At 38.6% G+C, this 21,743-nt stretch overlaps 1 protein-coding gene across 4 annotated transcripts in view; it reads left to right on the top strand.

Annotated features, from left to right (window-relative positions):
- The window catches only part of PLPPR5 (phospholipid phosphatase related 5), a 113,133-nt gene that overhangs the window by 60,414 nt on the left and 30,976 nt on the right, over window positions 1-21,743 (top strand). For 3 of the 4 annotated variants that reach the window (XM_083846422.1, XM_083846420.1, XM_083846423.1), the window contains 2 exons: window positions 556-675; window positions 8,622-10,830. In XM_083846422.1, coding sequence (XP_083702548.1) covers window positions 556-675; window positions 8,622-8,654 — 153 coding nt within the window. In that variant the 3' untranslated portion in view covers window positions 8,655-10,830. Of the gene's footprint in view, window positions 1-555; window positions 676-8,621; window positions 10,831-21,743 lie in introns of those variants that run through there. The other variant, XM_083846421.1, reaches the window with a different exon arrangement.

Here is a 21,743-nt window from a genome sequence, read left to right as displayed (position 1 = left end):
CTGAATTAGTAGAAACCCGAACAGGCTGCTGTATGCCACATTCCTAAATGCCTATGCGAGTCACTACTGCACTGCTGGAATGGAGTTTAGATCAAACCATTCAGTGATCCTTGCCTTCTTATCCTCCCTTTCTCACTCTCCATTTGAGAAATTATTTGCTGGTCAAAAGAGTTCTGTACCATTCTTTGATGGTACAGGCCTTTCAAAGGCATTTAAGGTTATTACCATATTCTGCTGCACGTGCTCTGGATGTTCGTTCATTCATATAAATTGCTAATAAATAGTATTATGTTATTTAGCTTCAGTAATGTATTTGCTTTAGGAGGGCTTTCTGGTTCTGTGAGAATGCATGTATCAAAAAAAAATTACTTAAATCTTTTGTTATGAAATATTAATTAAGAATTTTTTGTAAAACATGAACTTCATGTTTCTGTGTTTCTACTGTAAGCTGTGACTAAAGCTAGTGTCAGTTCTGCCTAATTATGGATGTCATGATCAAAGCTGAAAAAATGAGTTGTTCCTTAGCTATTCTGTTTACCTTCTAATCGCTTCTAGGTTGTTTGTGTGGTAAATAACTTCAGAGGACGTCAGCCAGAACATGAACATTCTCATATGGATAATCTGGCCCAAATGCCCACGATCAGCATACCCCGAGTAGAAAGCCCTTTAGAAAAGGTAATGTCTGACTTTTTAAAAAAAGTGACTCAAAAATATGATTTTAGGTAAGAACATACTAGCAATAGTCTCCTGGGTATGCCAAGATGTTTTGCATGAGTAAGTACTGTGCTGTTTTTAAAATTTATTTTAGTTTCTTGTAATAAAAATTTCTTTGCAAAGATGATGTTGTACTACGCAAATGTTAGGTAAGGCTATATCTGAATAATTCTTTGAGCAAACAAGCCCTGAAATAGCATAATCAAATAAAGAAAATATTTTAGGTATTTTTACTAGAAGGAAAGTTAGAGCTAGTAATGCAAATTTTTAACACAGTTCTACTTTCTAGTGACTCTACCTGTCATTAAAATCTCTTCTGTTATGCTTATGTTTCAAGATAGTAAACAATTCTACTCTGTTTAGGGCACCAAAAGTATTTTTCTACGGCATTCTTGTAAACCCATATTACCACTGATAATTTTTCATATTAAAGCAAGAAGAAATGTTTTTAACCACTTCCCAGACTGGGTTAGTCACTTGAAAGTGGTAGAAGTTGTCCTTTAATAAGAATTGCTGCTAGCCCTAGGTTTGTTATTTATTTCCTTCAAGGGAAAGATTTCTTATCAGAATAGTCTAACATGCCTTTTTGAACTAAATGTGTCTAAGCTACTTCTGCTGATATTTTGTCATAAGGAGGTCACAGTATCATTTGCTTGAACAAGCATTTAGACGATGAATGTGTATCTTCAAAATAGTCCATTCAGTAAGCTCCCTGTAAAATGTCAAAACGAAACAAGGTGTCAGTTGGCCTAAGACATACCATATTAATAAGCGTGTCTTATTTATGTGCTAGGCTCTCCTACAATAAAAAAAAAAAAACACTTGTGCAGCTCAAAAGCCATCACAGATCATAAATGTATATTCTCTGCAGATTCTACTTACCAGAGCAGGCTGCTGAATTTTTTATTTTTATATTTTCTGGGGATAAAGACCTCATGTTATTTTAGTGTTTCTAGTTGATTTGACACCCTCTTATCCATGACAAACAATGTTATTTTTCTAATACTAGGCCTAGGCAAGACTGAGACGATGTGGGGAAAGCTATGGGAAGGGTGGCTGCAGGAATAATATTTGCCCTGCTTGAGGATGACCTCTATCATTTGCAAACAGCCCAGAACTGTATTATATGAATGGGAGTCTTTCCTTGTGAACGCTCATTCCCATGGCAGTGGAGGGCAGCTATTTTTCATGGGACTTCTCTCTAGATACTTCAGTCAGGGGACTGCCAGCAAGGTGTTACACTTGGTGAGATCTCAGTATATGGCTTCATCTTTCTCTCTGTTGCAAAGTATTTCTTCTTTCTAGACAGAGAAGATGAGATGGGAGGATGATTATGTAGAGACTTTGTGTTAGGAAATGCTTTCTTCTGTTTCCACCCTCAGAAAGTTTGAATTGGAATTAGCAAATAATTGATGAGAAATCTACTTTTTTTTTTTTCCTGAGTACTGCAGGTGGTGAGGTGTGGTTTGTTTGTTTGTTATTTTGTTTTTGTTTAAATGTTTAGTCTAAAGTTTTGGATATAATCCAGACCCTATTAAATGAAAGTCACTAGGAATAACACTTATGTGAAACTAGGGTCTAAACTGAGCAATCTCAATTAACTACCATCACTGGAAGAATTATTAACATAGTGTTTACTTTTTAGCTATTGTCTTATTTTACATTCTTCATTCTCCTCTAGAAAGAGATTGGTGCTGGATGATTTGTGTGATACTTATATTTTGCCATGTGCAAATTAATTTTCACTATATTTCAGTTAGGGTTGTTTTAATTCCACAATCTGAGTGTGTATACATTCCTATTTGGCATATTTTAGATATGTTTTTCTTTATTCTCAGTCTGCAAGCTCCTCTGGTAGTATTAAAACCAACTTACTGTCATAAATTAGCTATTAAGAGTAACAGATCCTGACTGACTGAAGTTATCATGGGCTAAAGGAGTGCTGGGATGAAGCAATGCAGCTCTGTTACTGGTATTTAAAAATGATAATCATATGGGCATTTGGGAATAAGCAATTTAAAGATGCTGTCCTAAAGAATGACTTCATTAGAAATCCGTACCAGATGGGACCTCTCTCATTGCAATTGTTTTAAATTCACCCACGAGTGAATAAGCACATGGTACATGGCATAATACACAGACCTGGAAACATTTTATTTTTCTGTTTCCAGATCTGCTACTTGTCTGTTGCAGTGTTTTGTTTTCTTTCCTGCTGGAGAACCAATGTGCTTGGCGTGCTCTCTGTGCTGCCACTGTCTGAGCTCTGGTGGAGGTCAGGAGCCACGTATGAAGTGCACTTTAAGCAGGAATATATGTACTTGAAATATTCTGAATTGGGATTCTGCTGGTTAAGGGTAGATCACTGTTTGCATGACACTTCTGTTTAATTGTGGTGCATGCAGATGATGAAGCTGTTCTGCATGGGTACCCACTTCGTATGCACTCAAATAAAACATAGTTGCAGAGTGTCTCCTTGAAGAATCCTTGCCAGAGCTGGCTCAGCAGCGCAGACTTATTGCTTTCACCTTAACTACATTCATCCATGGAATTAATGAAAAGATTGAAAGCCAAGAAACCTAATCACTCACCCATCTGCTCTTTCTTCTCTTCTGTCTCTGACCTTCATCTCTTGTAAAGTAACTTGAGTTTGTCAGCAGGCCCTCTGCTACAGAGGGGAGGCCCTCTTCCCACCACAGTCAAGGTTAGAGACATTTGTTTTTCTGTTATAAGGGTTCCTGGGAAATAGGGATGTTCTGGGTGGCACCCAGAAGAGTTTAAAGTCCACCATCATCCAGTGCAGTTACAAACTTTTCCCTATTTCAGGGGAGACTGACACCTTATTGTTTCATGCTGAAGTCACCTGAAATTGTCTAGGGCTTTCAGAAGGCTGGTACATGTTTTGTAGTAGCTGCTGACCATGCTAGACTTTTTCTTAGAGGTATTCTGCCTTTGAAAAAATCAAATACAAAGGAAATATGGTGCGTTTTAGGATGAATTGAGGCAGTAGATAAAATTCTGAGGGTAAGAAGAAAAAAGAAAGTGTTGGGTTAGGATAGGCACTATAATTCATCTCCTAAGGCATGAGATCACTGTCTGATCAACAGTGCTGTCTGCATCTGTTCGATATTATTTATTTGCACAGTACTCTGTTCAACTGCTGAGCTGAATTTATCCCCAAAGCCTCTGCTTGGCATCCCTTCGTAGTGTTACTTCTGTCAGCAATGCCTAAACCACATCCCCAGACACAACCACCACTCTTTTTTTACGGTGAGATAGCTTGTACTCCACCCATGTGAGATTGCTTGTACTCCACCCATGGGACTGACTGTCTAGCAGACTGTGAACAAGAAACAGGTAGTTTACAGTCTTTTCACCTTTACAGATGGGCCACCAGTGGTGGTGGTTGTTTTTTGAGACACAGTCACTTTTAAGTTTTAGTGATGATAAGTAGTTGGAATTCCTCTCACAATATATGACATTCTTGTTGCCTATCATACCAATTACTAGTGATTGTCAGGGCTAATTGTCTCAAAAGTCTTATAGAGTTTGGCACCGTAATTCTCGTTCTATTGTGTATGTGCCAAAAGTTATGGTGGAGATGAAACATTTTAATTGTAATAAGTATAGATATTGTCCTGGATCCCTCTTAAATTAGACTTTCAAAACTGTGGAAGCTTTTTTCCTTCTATAATGTGTTTTCTGTTTACTCCAACTTGATTGTTCATGAGATACAGAGGTCTTAAGCATTTTGGTACTAAGGGATCTTTCACTGGTGTGTGTGCTTGTGTATGTGCAGCGTGGCAGGGGAGTCTGATCTGGTCCCTGGGGCTCTCTAGTGAGACTGATGGCTCGTCACTGAACTCACAGGCTAAATGCAAAACATGAGGATGTCTTAGGTCATTGTGCTATGATAGAATGGGAGAGAGGGTTTGTGTCTATTTTTATTGCTCCAAAATATTTTAGTTGAGAAGTATCCAAATACTGCTGTGCTTTGTGTCCATAAGTGTATGTAGGTATCCCTACAGGCAGTGTTTTAGTACATGCATGTGTGATTTCAGGACAGCTTGACAAGAGCTCATGTGCTTACATTAGCCTATGGGCAGGTTTTCAAATTTCTGTAGTCATAGTGGTTCTCTTGATAATACCTTATGTTAAAGGAGACACAATAAAACACTGTTTCACACACAGAAACACATACCCAGGAGAGGCAGCTGAGCAATTTTGTTCCAATCATAAAAACTTGAGTAGGGCATGAACACAAATCTTTCTGCTTCGACCTGGTTGTAGGGGATTGTAAAAGAATTATCTTTATTTGAATGCAAACTGTGATCACAACATCTAACTTTCAAATAAAATGTTTAAACATAGGAAATGGAACAATATATTCAGTGTGACCTCCTGAAATATACATGTTGTAGGTGTTAAAGAATCAAGGTATTAGTAACAACCAAGAAGATTCTTTGCAACAAAAGTCCTTCAAAGCACGCATCATTAGGTTCCTCTCCTGGATATCAGGAATGGACCATTTTGACCATCTTCACATAAGGCAATAAATACGTGTGCAAGAGTGCACTTAAGTGTTTGTGTATGGAATTAAAACAATGTGTGATGGCAGCGTTCTGTGCAGGTCTGCAATGTTTTAGATGGGGAATTTCACTTGAACGCATTCTTTTCTCTAAAAACGTGGCTTGTCCAGTAAAAGCATAAAATAAGCTTTGCTGACCAGGAGAATTTTATGGTAACTAAAATATAGTTGTTACTGTTTTTGCCAGAGCTACTACAGTGCTGTTTTTCTATTAACAAACCCTACTACGTGAAGAACTACAAACAATTTTTCATATTCCTGTTTTCAAAAATAGAAGAATCTTTAAGATGATGACTATTTCTGATTATTTATAATTGTATCAATGAGAACAGAACAGAATTTTCAGATTAAAAACGTTAAATATAATGAAAACTGCAAGTCAGAAAGAAACTTGGTATGGACTTTTTCAATTATTTAACATTATCCAGATATGGATAATTTTCCCCAGAAACCTGCACTGAAGGCTTAGCCTTTTAGCCTTTCATTTTTCTGTTAGTGGTGTGAGAGCATGGTTATGAAGCGTGCTTTGTTTGCGGTGCTGACACCAAGCTGATGCTGCCAATTTAGAATGAATAATACAAAATCTGGTGTGCAGGTCTGTGAAACTGCTGCTTGTGAGCAGCCCCTCAGCATGCTCTAATTCTTTTGAGTGCTGTAGGTGAAATCATGTCCCTTGAAACTGGAGAAGCTGAGGTCTTTCGGGTGTTTCGTGTGTGTGGTTTTTTTGTTTTTTTTTTTGCTTGTCTCTTGCCTTTGTGCCTTTGTGGAAATCTTTGGCTGACAGTGATTAGTATCTCACAATGAACTCTGTCACAGTGCATCTGAGCAGAAGATGGATGCTGGTTTGTTTGTTTGTTTGCTTTCCTGTGAACTGTCTCAGCAAAGCTTATTTGTAGTTTTGCATGAGAAGGTAACCTATGAAAAAGCATGAATACGTAGTTCCATGAATCAATATCCATGATTCTTGCCATTAGAAAGTCATTAATTTTGACCTAGTTATGCATCATCCTGCTGAAACCATTGGAAATGAATCGACAAATCTTCACTAGAGTCCAAATCAATTGCTTCCTGACTGAGAGCTTAGCATTTCTCTCTAAGAGTTTATTGAGGAAGGCGGATTTTCTTCTGTGTGATTCTGTTCTGTGCTTTGCATATGCTTCCATGGATGGTGACCTGCTCATTTTGAAAGTAGAGATGGCAGGAGTGAGAACCACATTCACCTTTCTTAAGAAATAGTTACCAAGCCATGAGTTAATGGCACTCAAAAGACCGTTTGGTTCCTGCACCACTGGCAAATGTATGCCATTTAGAGAAAGGAACACGATGTGAAAGAATTAATTAGAATAAATAACAAGAAAAATACATTTTTCTTTAATTCCTCATGTTTAACTATCTTGGTTATCAAAAAAGTGAATAATTTTAGACTGTTGCTAGCTTAAGTTGACAGGATGATTTGGGGATCTAAATGAAAAATAAACTAAATACAATGGAGAAAATGGCATAATGTCCTCGTAGCAATTCCAGACTCATGGAGGTTGCCCAATGCATCCTCTTTCCTCTGCTGGAAGCAGAAGATGGCCAACAACTGAAAGGCTTTGAAATGCTTATGTTTTATTTTCCAATTAAGAAATCTAATTTTTCTTTTATTCTTCAGTGTCAAAATCTGTAAACACTGACTAAAGTCTAATATTGTTTACTGAAAACACTTTCACAGAATGTCGCATGCTGATTATTTTCTTTCCCGATACTTTTAAAAAAATCTGCTGTCTATGGTTTAATCATTGTTATTCATTTAAAATATATTCATTCTGCTTTGGAGAAAAAAAGTACATGGTTAGTATTTGGTGTTCCTCACTTGTGAAAGCTGTCACAAAAGGCAGTAAGGATGTTTCTAGAGCTAAAATCCTTAGTACGCAAAGAAAAAAAAAAAAAAAGAGCTCCTCCTCCTGGGCACAGTACAGTCATGGCACAGGGAGAGGAGCAAAGCTGCCAGCATGCTGGGACAGGGGCAATAAGAGGCAGCTCTCCCATGCCCCCGGTCGGGGTTGCATGTAGATTCTTTTCTGAAGTGTGAAAATCGAAGACACTCGTCCCCCTTCCCCCTGGCTCTCTACAGACTGATGGGCAGATATCCAGACATTTCAAGGAAGAACTGAGAAATATAAACTTGTGTGGTGGCCAGTGTTTCTTTCCAGCACTTCCTATGGTGTGGGAGTTTCTGAGGGACTTAGAACAACTTCCCTTAAGTAAGAAACTGGAGGTATATCCCAGTCTCTGACAGTTATCTAAATCCCTGCTTTCTTTTCAACTTGTGGCTGCCTCCTCTCTTCTCCTGACTTTGGCCTGCTCCAGGCAGTGAGGGAAGGTGAAGAGGGAAGGTGATGAGGGAGGTCTGCAGTGCTCTGTGTGGTTGCAGTTCCTTCTGGGTGCCCCGGGGATGAAGAAGAAACATGTGGCTTAAAATGGAGACACCCTTTTTTCCTTTTACATATTGCATGTTTAAAAACAACCAAACAAAAAGACCAAACTGGTGGCAATCAAGGATACTATGTACCCTCAGGCAACATATGGTTCCTTTGGATCCTACGTATTCCTGTACATTTGAGTCTTCCTCTACCAAATTTCTGCAGAGGCACTCGCTTAGGTTAGAGCAAGAAAAAGCAGCAGAGCTGTTTGGGATTCTAACAGCTTTACTGTGCCGAGTCACATGTAGTAGTATCCTGAGACACATATTTGAGTTCATAAGGATTGTCCTGTTGAAGGAAATAGATTAACATTGCAAGTGAAGAGGCCACTAGTGATTCTGAAGAAACTTTGAATACAGGTTCTCAGCTGTTGAGTGCTGTTTTACTTCCTTCCATGCTATCGAGCTCATGGGGAGCAATTTGCATTTTTTTAAATAAAAAAAACAACATTGAAATTGTTTTAACGCTGAAATAGAATATTATAATTTGCCAGAAACAGTCATTTTCATTTTGCTTTCAATTACAAATATTTTACCAACAAAACTATAGCTAATTCTATTATTCACATTATTTAATTAAAAAATACACGTAAAACTTAAATATTGTAGAACCATCACACCTAATTGCTTTGTTCAGTGTAGTTACATATACAGTCTTCCAGCATGTAACAAAACTTGGCTATAGGAGTGAGTGAGAGCACTGCAATGGAAAAGTTTTATTTAAATCACCCTGCAGTACTCTGCAAGCATAAGGCTGTCCCTAAAGCAGAAGGTGCAACAGTTTTCACAATGGTGACTGATGTCTACCTGTGTGGTTTCTGCGTTTTTATTTGTTTCTTTTTTTCCTTTAACTCACAGAACCACATCACGGCCTTTGCAGAAGTCACATGATGTTGATGCTGATGTATATTCACTCCATTGGACTTCATCTCTTTTCACAGCCCACTCACGATAATTGCAGTGTATCAAAAATAAGAAATTTTTAGAAGTCCTCTTTCTGACTTGATTTTTACGTCATTAAAACGATACCTACATTTTGAAGAATTCTTAAATATTAGAACGTCACTTTACTTTCTAGAAAAAATATTAACTATTTACTTTTTGATGGAATGGGACAAACTGAGCACTAATTATATTTATCTGACAATACCCTCTATTTTGGCTTCTTGTTTTTTAATGATTCATGCACCTATTCCAACAGAACTTCATACTTTGTTTTGAATTTGATTTTTAAAATTGCATTTTTAATTCAGCATGAACTTGTTTCCATTTGAGGCGATTTTAGTGTATAAAAACTAGAAAAATATTATGTTCTGTATGAAAATGCTGTTTGCACATTGTATTACGCTGTATTCCATGTAAGATATCATTCAAACAATATGTTATATGTAAGACTGGTGCTTCTGCTTTTGAAGAGAAGAAAAAAATGCCAATTTTTACTGTAATAAGTATTGTATCATAATTAAAAGTTTATTTATTTGGATATTTTCCTGACATAATTGTAGTTGAATTGTTGTTTTGTAGTTCTTGAATGTCTTGAATGATATATATGTATCTAGGTTAAAAGAAATGAAAATAATATAGAAATTTTGATCATTGATATATTCTTTATTACTAATGCTATCCCATGAAAGGTTAAGGGCTCCATTCTTAGCTCAGCATATCTGATAGGAAGCCCTGCTAATCATAGATCGCTTAAACAAATTACTCAAGGAAGCCTGCATCTTCTGCTCATGTTTGTTGTACACACAGATATTATGCTGGGAGAATGGGGTGCTAAGACGGGAAGAGGGTCACAGACTTAGTGAGGAAAAGTGCAAAAGTGTTTCTGCTCTCCATTTTCACATTGGAGCATTCATGGAAAAGTGGAAATGGCTGCATTAGTTTACTTCAGATGAATAGACCAGGACAGGCAGAATTTATCTCTAGGAATCTCTCTATCCCTGTTTACTTTTCAGGGCCATATTCTTGCAAAAAATCCTCTGTCAGTTTTTATGGTACTGACAGATTATTTTTTTTTTCTTCAACATCAGGTGATGTTATCATATCGCTGTTATCACTGTGAAAAATCGAATTGAGCCACCCCTTCAAAAGACAGCCTAGCTGACTATTCATAGTGAAGTTGTCCCATAAAAATTAAGAACCAAATGGATTTGAGTCTTGTAGATGCTGAAGATACTCTCAACTTCTGCCAGAAATTTTTCCTCTGGCAGCAGCAGTTCTGACGCTAGCACTATAGACGCATTGAGAACAGTAATGTTCAGTGTGCTCTCTTGAAACAAGTATAGCATTCTAGGCCTTAAATTTTCCATAATTCAGTGCATTTCCTGTGCATTAATCACTGGTAGAAGATGTTTGAAACATATGACTGTAGAATTGGGTATATATTTTTCTATGTTGAATTTTAATGCATTCCTGTATAGTAACACATAGTTCTTATTTTTATTTTAAGCTCTGTTTTAACTAAAATGCAACTACTTAAATATTGCTTGGCAAGCAGGGCAAGGCCAAGTTGTCTTTGAGTGCAATAGAGTATATCCCATGAAGTCATCATGCTAAGCTGAGAATTAGAGAACAAAGAATCAGTGGGGAAAAAATCCTAGAATAGAGCCCTTAGCTACAGTAATGTTACTTAGGTGATTGAAGAGCTACTTTTATTAGACTACCAACTGTGTTTACAAAATTGTAGTAGGTCCAAAGTTTGTATCACCGTGTTAGGCACACTTACCCTTCTCCTAGTTTAGCTATTTAGGGTCCAAGGTACTAATGATTTTTGTGTGCAGGTTTAAATGAAATCCTCACTCATTTTTGCATGGTATCAAACCTACATTTTTTTTTACTATCTGATTTATAAGATTACCAAGAGATTCTTTTATGTTAAAAGAGATGACTCTTTTCCAGTGTACTGTATATCATCAGCTTGTAACTGGTCTCTTTCTCTCTCAGGATCTTTCCCAGTCAAATATTTGGGTTAAATTTATCATTTAATCTCTGTGAACCAGCAGTGAGAAAACAGAGAGACACTCTGCTGTATAATGTATTTTTAAATAAAATAATTTTTCAATCATATATAGTGTATTTTTTGAGATATCTGCTGTAGATATATTTTGGTTGATAGCTTATGAACAATGAAAAGATGATTTTAAAAATCTACTGCATTTCATGATGTATTTTCATAATTAACCAGGAATTCCCACAGTTCCCTTTCCTTAGAGGTGGTTCTGGTGAAATTGAAAAGCAGGAGGGGAAGAGCTGTATTGCAGAAGTGTCCGCTGCCTATTGGTGAAGTTCCAGACCATGCTTGGCTTAGGCCAAGCTCCAGACCCTGCTTTGATTGATGTGGAGAAGAGGCAAGTTTTTATCTCTCCCAGAGCTGCAGTGGCTCCACTGCCCTGGAGCTTGGGCATTCATTCTGGACCTGAAAACTTTCAGTAGGAAGAGTTTGTCCAAATGTAAGTAAGTTGGCATTTTCTAACTAACATGGCTTTTTGGTGGTTGTTCTTTAGAAAAATCCCCATGAAGAGGCTGACAAACAAGCATCATCCCTTGTTCAGAGAAGATTCTACCTCAGAGTGGTTCCCAGTAAAAATATGTTGTTTGAACTATTTCAATGGTTTTGCATGTGTCTGTTTTTATGATTCGTGGTGGACCTTCTGTTTTTATGATCCTTGTGGACCTTTTCTGTGTGTGTGCTTCAGTGAAACAGCTCTGTTCTATTTATAAATAAGGTGCTTAAGAAGCATCCCTAATGCTATATGCTGCTGCGTTCCTAAAAGTGGAATTCATAAGGCATATGGGGACACCAGCTGGGCTTGTATCCATACTGTTTTACATTCCCTTATACGTATTCTGTTGTTTGTTCATAATCATGAACTGCATAAGACATACGGCAATAGCATCTGGGCTCATATCTCTTCAGGTTTTTAAAAACGTTCATTTTAACAATACGTATTAAGAGAGGATAATGTTGCTATTTTTCAGCTGAAATTTTCTTTGCTATTTGCTGTTGCTTTCTAATTTTGTTGCTGTCCAAGATCATAGCGAGTGTGACAGTCCATTTGCACGTTATGTTAGCAGGGAGCTTTTTATACTCTTCTGAAGTCTAATTTTGGTATTTCTGAGGTTTCCATGCAGAAAGGAGAGTGCAGTATATTTTAGGAAGAGACAACCTGAGTTCATTTTGACTAAATTACCAAATTACGTTCCTGCCCGTCTGGATTGCCTTGGCCTTGGGGATGCTTTGCAGGCAGGAGGACAGAGGGCTGAAGTAGGGCGAGCAGGCCTCCAGGCCTCTTAGCCCTTTTGGTGCCCAGCAGCACTTCCCTCTAAGCACAGCCACGAGTGTTTTCACCAAGGCCTGCCTCTGACAGCTGACTTGACCCCCACGTGCCAGACTTTCCTGCCATAGCCCAACACCTCTCATGCTTGGGGAACTGGACAAATCAGGCAAGATACCACTCTCTAACCCTGAGGCACTCTACAAGTGTGACTGCAACTGGGACAAGTGGCTGCCCAGTTTTCTCCTGGACAAGCAGAAAGACGAATGGGGACCTGTCATGACTTCATCTCTTCAGCCTTCTCTCTAGGTTTTCTGGCTTTCAGGGACTTCCACAAAGTAAAGGAAAGCTTCACAAATGAGCTGTCCTGAATTGCCCCCTGTGTGGACAAGACCTAAGCTTTTTATTTTCCCAGAGGAGCTCTGCTGTTCTAATATCTTCCCCTAGTGACTACAGACAAATAGTTTTGCAGTAGTCAGCCTCTTGAAGTCATCTCATCAATAGAATAATCATCCCTAAATTATGCAGCTGCTGGTGGCTTTGTTAGTGGACTGTTGTTGTGCATTGAATGTGATTAAGAATAGCACACTGGAATCGCCTGTGAGACTACTGAATCCATCCTCTGAAATGGGTCTTCAGGAATGACCCCAGCTAAGACTTTAGCTGCCAAAACCAAATTCTTTGCAGCAGTGATCTCATCAGACAACATTCAGTTCTAAATAAAAATAAGAACCCAGACCCTTCTGACAAATCTCTCCCTAAATAACCGTGCTACACCTAAATATATACTCTCGGTAGTTAGAGGGAACTTGTGGCCTTGCTGCCAATCTTTAATGTGGTTCTGAATGAGATTCTTTGGTTCCTAGATTGTTCTGAAGTAGGCAGATACCCTTAAAAAGAGAGTAAGCATACCTACAATTGTAAAGTAAGAACTTAGACCTACAGAATGAGAAAGGGATGGAGGAGGGGAAAATATTTTCTTACGCTCATTAGCGAATATGCTAATTTTGGATAGATTTGCTGTGTTTTCCTAATTTAAAATTTCAAGGGTGTAGTGAATAGCATTTCTGTGTTTTTGAAATGCTGCAGCAGAGAACTGCTGTTCTGTCTGCTCTTTCTGCTAAGAAATTGTCTACTGTTTCATCCCCTTTTCCTACTGTTGCTTAAAGAAGCAGCTACTATTCCTTCCTTAGCAACCTCAATTTAAATGATCGCAACTGACAAAGATACTGCGTTTGAATATTCTAAAAATGAGGCTGATGCAATGAGAATGAAATGCTCATTTAGGAAAACAAAACCAAAACCCTTTTGGCTCTCATTGAAGGCAGAGGGTTTGAAGCTAATCCTAACAGGAAACACGAGGAATAAAACAAGTCCCTTGCCTTTTGACAGTACTTTGCAATGTTGTTAAGATGAGGTGTTAGATCTTTTTTGGGATTAATACCCTGTCTTTCTGAGCAATTAGAGAAAACATTATAAAGGTGCAGTCTTGGAGCATGCAGTCTTCCAGAAGGAAACTGAGAATGTCCCTGCTTGTGTTATATTTATTCCGTAGAGTCATGCTCAAAGATGGTGAAACACAGTGCAGAAGAGGGGGGATAGAAAGACTAAAACTGTGTGTTGTCAATGGAGGGCGAGAGCTTTGCAGTATGAGTCTTTTTCAGAAATAAAACAAATGAATAAGGACTTATATCAGCTGATTATGTGACAGAGTTCTGTCATCCTGGATCTCCTGTGGGAATGTTGTCTACTTATAATGTATACATTTCAGTCAATTACCATTTTTTCTTAGAAAAACAAATAATCAGAAGATGTTTGATCTTCAGTTCTTTGTCAGATTAAGAGAAGTCGGTACTCCCATGGCATTGGACACTATGCTGCTGCTTTTTATTTGCTGCCTGATGACCTGCCTTCCCAGCATACTTAAGGTAAAAGACTGTATTCTGCTTTTTGAATGAATGAAATTGAATTGAATTTTTCTTCAGGAGTCTGTTCATCTGTGTGTAGAGGTTAAGAAAATCTCTCTCATGGATGTAGTTTCTTTCAAAGATTTGGATTGAAACTTATTTCTATCTGTATAATGCTATAAACCTGAAACTAAAAGCTGCTCATAGTTGAGGAAAAGGGTTACCTACAGGCTCAAAGGAAGAACCAGCTTCTGCAGGCCTTGAGCACTGCAGTGGGAGACACTTCAAGGTTTCAGTCACCTACAAGGCTCTTTGTGGCCTGCTTGATCTGAAGTGAGTGGTTTGATTCACGGACATACCACTTCACTATGGTGATGGTTTCATTTGAAAGGAAGATCGCCGAGGAACATAACGTATCTACACAAAAGAAAACAGTACTAAAACTTGACTCTTCATGCTCACAGGCCTTCAGTGTATCTGCTTCTTTTATTATATGGCTCTGTGCTCTGTCTTCACTTTTTCACTCTGCTTCTGGCATCTGTCTTTCTCATTAATGTTACATAGTGCTGTGTCACATCATATGATAACCAGTGATTGCAGACCCTACAGACAGTGGTCTGGCAGACATGTTACAGGCACAAATATAGCCTGAATTTGTGACAACAACCCTAACTAAGGGGAAGGGAAAGTTGTGCAGGGCTGTGTTGTATTATACTTTCTGTAATCTAGCAGAAAAGAAATTGGTCAAGAAAGGATTAGATACTGCTCCGTGTATTCTATTTTGTGTAGTTCCTGGTGGGAGTCAGGACACTTATTCTGGATTTAAATAGGAGAATAGGAGACTTAGTAGGGGGCAGAATGGGTATTTTTTTTTAATCTTTTTTTTCAATTTGGATCATATATTTCTCCATTATTGCAAATGCATAGGGTGTTTAAGAGCGGTATGCCAGATATGATGGATGGCCCTTTCCAAAGAAAACTTCTTATGTGGAGCTACTCAAAGAAAATCACCAGATTACATGAGACAACGGGCAAATCCCAAGGATCATTCCTCCCTTTCAGCCTCCTTGTATCCTCCTGATTGAGAGGTCTCCTTTCTGAAACCCATACTCAGCTGCTCAGGCTTTGAATTAGACCTCAAATGTAGGTCACCAGATATGAATACAGTTCCTCCTCTTCTGTGCATCTCTCCTCTCATCCCCACACCAGTCTGCACTCATGGGCCATTAGCAAGGCTTCAAACACAGCTTTTGCATTAGCTGTGAGGAGGACCCAGGAGAGCTGCAGCTTGCCATGTCACTGCTGTTCTGCAGCTGGAGCTGAGATACACAGCCATTCCCTCTGCTACTGGGGAAAATGGAAACCAAACGTTTTCAGCAAGACAGCATTTGATAGGAGACCAGGCTGTGTTCTTAGTCGCTGATGAGTATTTGCACATTTGTATTGTTATGTTGGTATTGTTCTTTCTGATAGACTTAGTTGTGACAGGAGACTACAAGCTCGCGCATATCGATGGTTAGCCATGGAACAGAGAAACACTCTTTCACCTGCCAGATGGAGACTGGATTTATCACGTGAATTTATCAGCTGTGTCTCCCAGAAGCTTTAAGATGTCCTGGCATAGCCTGCTTCCAGGACAGTATGTTATCAGAATAGGCTTTCAGTCTGTCGTTTCTTATTTCTTTAGTATGAGATAGATGTGATTTCCATTCGTTCTTTATAACAGATGCCGTCTTTATATATATATATATATATATATATGTGCCTGTATCTTATTCTTTATTACTTTTTGAACTTACTCACTCTCCCATATTGTTCTTTTATTGATTTTATTACCAGATGGCGTAAAGAACTTTGCAGCATACGTTAATTTAGCTTTAAAAAATTTCTATTTCCCTTCAGTGCCTCTCTGTTGAGTTTTACACTTCAGCAGTGTTTAAATGCATCACATTCTCATTGTTTGTTGTCGATTTGCAGTTCAGCATTTGTCTTAGAATGTTCCATGTACAAATTGATGACTTTTTTGTCCACTTTTTACATCTAGCCTATCGTCTCCCTGTGGTAGCAGTGGAACTGGGAAGTTCTGCTGGTTTGCTTGTAATTGGAGGTGAGTGTTGGTTTCAGCATGGCACCTATGGTCAAGAAGATATGTGAGACTTGCCAAAAACAAGGAGAAATTTCCCTCTCCAGGCAGCAGTGTTCTCATGGCTCTCCTTGTGTTTTGTCAGTGTCTGTGTGGCTTTCCTGGTGCAGTCATGCACCAGACAGAGGAAGCTCAGTCATAGGCAGGAGTGGTTCTTTTGGAGCCCTGTGCTCCTGTTGAGTACTGTGGTCACAGTGATAGCAATATTGTGCTGTTTTGTCCAAATGCTTCTGTTTCTTTATGAGCAGGGGCAAATTGAATTAAGTAATGCCAGAAACACACAGCCTGATGCTTTTTCATTTTCTGTTGTCTACCTCTTCATGCAAACATGCAAGGTGCTGGTTTATCAGTTCAAGTATAGTCTTATCTGTTTTCACATCCATCCTTAAGATACAGATGTCCATGTTTTTACCAAGGAGGCAACACAAAATTGACTCTCGTCCCTTGTTTACTCCCATCCTGTGGTGACTCCCCTACTACTGTTAGTCCCAGAGACTTTGGTTTTGTTTTAACAAAGACCAATATTCAACAGCAGAAGTACTGGTTATAACTGAATTTGCCTTCTTACTATGTATTTGGCTACACGTGTGATGTGGTCTGCGTCTTTTACACTGTAGATTCTTTGCACTTTGTATCTGGGCCTGCAAGCCACCTCATCAAGCGGAGCTTTTATCCCTAATGGGACCTGTAACTATCAACAAAAATATTCTATAGACATGTTTATCTGTCTAGGTGACTTCCAGGATCCCACTGCTGTGCACAGGATCTGCAGGTGTGGAGTGGCAGTCATGGCACTGATATGCTCCAACCAGCCTGTGAACATGAAAGAACAGGCCACGGTACGTGAGAATCTTTTAATGCTACAGAATGTTGCTGCTGTGAAAAAGAGTCTTGTGAAAACAGTAAAAGGAGAGAGAAAGAAGTTTAGCTGAAGATATTAAGAGCTATTCAGATATTAAGATTCTGAAAGGGAGAATTTGGGTACTGCAAAAGCAAAAGAGATGAAAAATTACAGGACATCTTCCCAAGAAAAAAAAAAACTAGCTTTCCAAATATTTTCTTGAAGAAACCATATAAACACAAGAAAATGCAAATAATTTCTGCCATTTTTTCTGAGACTAAGCATTTTGCTGTGCTATCCTGTGCAGAAAATCTGTGATCAGTGTGCAAGAGTATAAATTGACTATATTTACAGACTATATTTCTGTTACAAATATAGGTTTGTTTTCTGACCTGCTGTTCCATGAATAGAGCTCATCATGCTCAGTATGTGCAATCAAGTGGAGTTTTGCTGGATATGGGTTTGAAGCTGTGACTTCTGATACCGGCTAGATAAAAAGTAGTTTAGGAGCTAGAGGTGATGGGTAGGGAATCCGTCATTCACTATCACACAGTCACGCTCCAACAAAGAGAGATTATAACCCAAGCAATGAATTTGCTTAGCAGTAGAAACTGCCATTGTTAGTAAGGGCATTACAATTTCTAATTACTGCAGTTGAGAAGCTTCAAGATAAATGAACGGACAATTTAGATGCAGTTTGACTCTAAGTGTCACAGTCCTGATGTTTCTTACTGCCCACCTATTTCTGGAGAAGTCTAGGAAATGGATTTGCCAGGCAGACGCTGAGGGGACATGGGGAAGGTTGTTCTACAGTTGCACGAGTGCTAGCTCAGCATTTTGTCTCTACAAGGTAGAGCCCCATTTATCAGGCAAGGTACTCTGCCTTACAAGACTGTAAGTATGAGACATTGCTATAGGAGGGTTCACACTGGGGATCAGTTAGCACAATTGGTTATTGTGGTATCTCAATGGCAAGTGATTTGGGCTTGCTGGATTGTTGACCAATGCTGTCACCTAAGTAATTAGAACATTTTGCAGTTTGACTACTTTTCAGCCAGAACAACCGATTTGACTGTTATGCATTCTGTTTGATAGACAAGGGCCTGGTCCCTTGGCTAGTCTTCCCTGATTCCTCTGAAATACTGTTCATCGCCCTGGGGAATCCACTCCTAGGAAACTTGCTCTTTTCAGTAGTGAAGAAACAGCTCTCAGAAATGAACATTGCTCATCTCCATTTCTCTGTTCTCCTGGTCTTTGTTTCTCAGCTACTATCAAAGAAGCAGGACATTTCAAACGAAAGCAAAAATAAGAGCTGAGCCTATGCTTCTCTTCCCCTATTCTTTAAAACTGGTATTGTAAAGGTCACCTTTGGTGCAGCTGTAAGTTTGTAGCAATGTCTTTTCCTTTTCTAAATGGAATTTAGTCTAAGTTTCAGGCCAAGATCTTAGCCGTTTTGATGAGAAGATCTGTAGTACATCTTGTATTCTGGCTAAACTCCAATTATATTTTGCCTGGCTTAATTTACTCAGTGCTGCCAACAGAATGACATAGTTTTCACTGCCTGTTCTTCCCTTTGGTAGTGTGTTGCTGTGCGCCACTAAAACAGCCAATCCAAGGCAGCCACAGTGCAAAAATAGTGATGGCTAAAGAGCTACCAGGCACTCAATACCCAGTGATGCTATGCTGGATGGTAATCGGGGCTCAGTGGATAAGAGGATGTTGTTACCACAGCCCTTAGACAACTTCCACAAGAATGATAGATGCATAAACTGTGTCCAGACTGTTTTTTGAGCATGAAATTTGCCTGAGGTTTACCCTGTTTGGAAACATTTTCATAAACCATGAAGGAGAACCGTGAGGAGAAATACTAACAGTAAAGCTCCTTCTGTGGGCAAAGAGAGCATTAAAGCAGGCGGCTAGTAGTTTCCTGTATTTCATATTTACGTATTCTGCCACCTACTTAGCAGCACCTTTCAGGGTTTGGTTGAAGTGTATAGCAGAGATTGGTGGTAAAGATTTCTCACACCTTGGTACCAGTCGTACTATAGAAAATAGAATTAACTGAAGGATAGTAAAATAAAGGCATGAAATGAAACATGTTATTTTAAAGTGTCAAGGCACAAGGGGAAGGGGAGAGTACAGAGTTGGGAATACAGAATAGTGTGTTTTATGTGGGACATTTGGTCTGGAAAGTGCTGAATATGAGAATTAGTAGCCTGTGCCTTAAAAGTCATTCTGCACAGAAAGATGACATTCTAAAGTGACATTCTAATTCCTATTTTGTATGGAGTTGTGCTTTTTTATTTTGTAAACTCAGAGAAGTTCTCTAAATGCTTCTTGGAACTAGTTACTTCTAAAAGTGTATGGTTTTATTTAATAAGTATTAAATAAGTATTATACTGATCGATCTCTTTTTGCTTACTATGGTGTTGTATTTTGCCTGAACAAATGTTAGTAGAATTATCTTCACAGAGCTAGCACAGCTGTCTTGGTCTTTTCCAAACACTTGGTAGCAATTTTACCTTCTTTCTGTGTCCTTAGGCCAAAGTTTTCAAATGCATTTTAACTTTTAAAAGTTAATATTTTTTCAAAGGTATTAACTGCCCATGTCTTAATGAATGAGACTATATCTGGATGAAGCAGTCGAATATTAGTCCGAACTCTTTGTACTGGTAGTTACGAAGTGATGCTGGGATGACCTTACCAGCAGCAACTTGGAAGGACAGATTTCCCTTATTATTTTGGCTCTACACAGAGAAATATGATCTTATAGGATTCTGAGCTATGGGAATACATTATTGTGGGACAGACACAGCAAAGGGCTTCCACACATTCTGAGGAGCTCAACTAGAGGTTTTGGATTCATCCCAAACTGTTGATGAGCTCACTGGACACAGACATCATAGGCTGAAAGCAATGAGAGTTTCGTCACTGACTTAGCGGGGGCAGAGGCATCCTAAACAGTCCGTACAGAACAGATTATCTTGGAAAGGCTCCCAGGAATGAAGAGTGTAAAAGCAGAGATTATGCCTCATTCCAGCATGGTGGTGGAAAAACGGGCACCTCTGCAGGAGACAATTTGTTTGGGCCAAGAAAAGGTGCTTATATACCATAGCTGGGGGATTTGCTGAAGAGTCTCTAGAAATGTCAAAACTCATTAGCTTGCAGTGGGAGTTAGGCAGATTAACTTTGGGGTGCCTTTGAAAAGCACAGTCTGTGCTATTCTTTTGTGAATTTTAAGTGGCAGATCTGTGGATTCTGAAGAATCCCTTCTTGAAATGGTAACTTCATGATTTTTTAAAATCCATTAAGTCCCATATTGAAATATTGCCTCTGAAGAAAAGGTATCTTCATTTTGCTTCTACTGTGTATTGGGAGATTTCTCTCTATTACAGGGCAGCAGGAAAGAGCTAGGCAAAGTTCAAGCCAGGAAACCTAGTTCTGCAGTGTACAACCATGCACTTATCATGTGTTACTTAGTAGTATTTCTGCTCCTCATTGTATTTGAGTAAACTTAGAAAAGAGAGAGCACAGGAATTAATTGCCTTGACACTTCCAGTTTGGATAGACCAACGTATTTTGAAAGGAGAAGAGGAGAGAGAAGAAAAAGTTGAGAGAGCTGAATGCTTGTTTGGCATGTAGGCTGAGGGATGGAGATATAAATAAATACATGTATACACACATACATATATATATCTGTATATTTAATGTGGGTTATCTATGGAAGCCTGTGCAAGTCAGTGGGAAGTGAAAGTCTGTGACTCATCCCACTGCTAGTGAGCAGGCATCTAAGAGGAGTTACTGGAGGATGGATGGCCCTTCGGAGAACAGAGTGTCCTTCGTGCTTTAATTGCTCACAAAGACATTGCAGCATGGGTGATTATTCATTTTTCCCAGTGCCACTAGTTTTTCTTAGTGGTGAAATAAAGCAAAGGCTCCTATATACAGGGATGCTGATTTTCAGAGCCAGGATAGTCACTCTCATGATGCTGCTGAAAAAAATAATATTTAACCTGCTCTAGAGCTCAAACTGGATTTTGACCGTCCTATCAGTTTCCCATACTTCCTGAATAGTTGTCACATGCTATCATGATTCAGTCATGAAAAATAAGTTTTTCTTCTATTTTAAAAATATATACCTAAATGTAATTTGGTTAAATGAGGTCCCTACCATTAGTTCTTGAAATCCATGTTTCAGCGCTAGGGAGATTTGTCAAGTTACAGACCATGGAAAGAAACAATTTAAAATGAAAATGCTATCAGGCATTAACTGTGAAAGCACCAATGGTTCTGCAGTAATAACTTTATCTTTGTGCCTGCAAGCAGTCTTCTAATGGAAAAAAATACTAAATTGTGTTTATGACATATTACGGCATTTCCACCATTATTCCATTACAGAACAATACTCCCATGTTAGAGAGAAATCTGTGTGCTTACATGTAAGCATGAGAATGTTTCTCTGATGTTCAAGAGTTCCTTTTGAAATGCAGTTTTACTTTACCTTAGTGTAAAGTAAAGGCCCTTACCACTAGTTATTTATGAAACCTAGCAGGCTATTGTTAAAAATAATTTTAAATGTATTTGTGATAATTTATGTTTCTTCGTCCAAACAATTGAGCGTTTTATTTAATTTATAGAAGCCTACAGTGATTAAACTATAAAGAACCAAATCATGCTAAAGCAGAGCATCTTCTATAATGCAATTAATATAATGAAATTCCTTCTGAGATCTAGGGTAGATCCTGTATCTATATCTCATTTTTGTAACAAATCAACCCCTATAAACTTTGTTAAAGTACTGTGACTATAGAA

Source organism: Anser anser, assembly GCF_964211835.1.
Source record: "Anser anser genome assembly, chromosome: 8".
Taxonomy (NCBI): domain Eukaryota; kingdom Metazoa; phylum Chordata; class Aves; order Anseriformes; family Anatidae; genus Anser; species Anser anser.
Note: the sequence above shows the minus strand (reverse complement) of the source record. Positions and strands in the feature narration are given on the sequence as shown.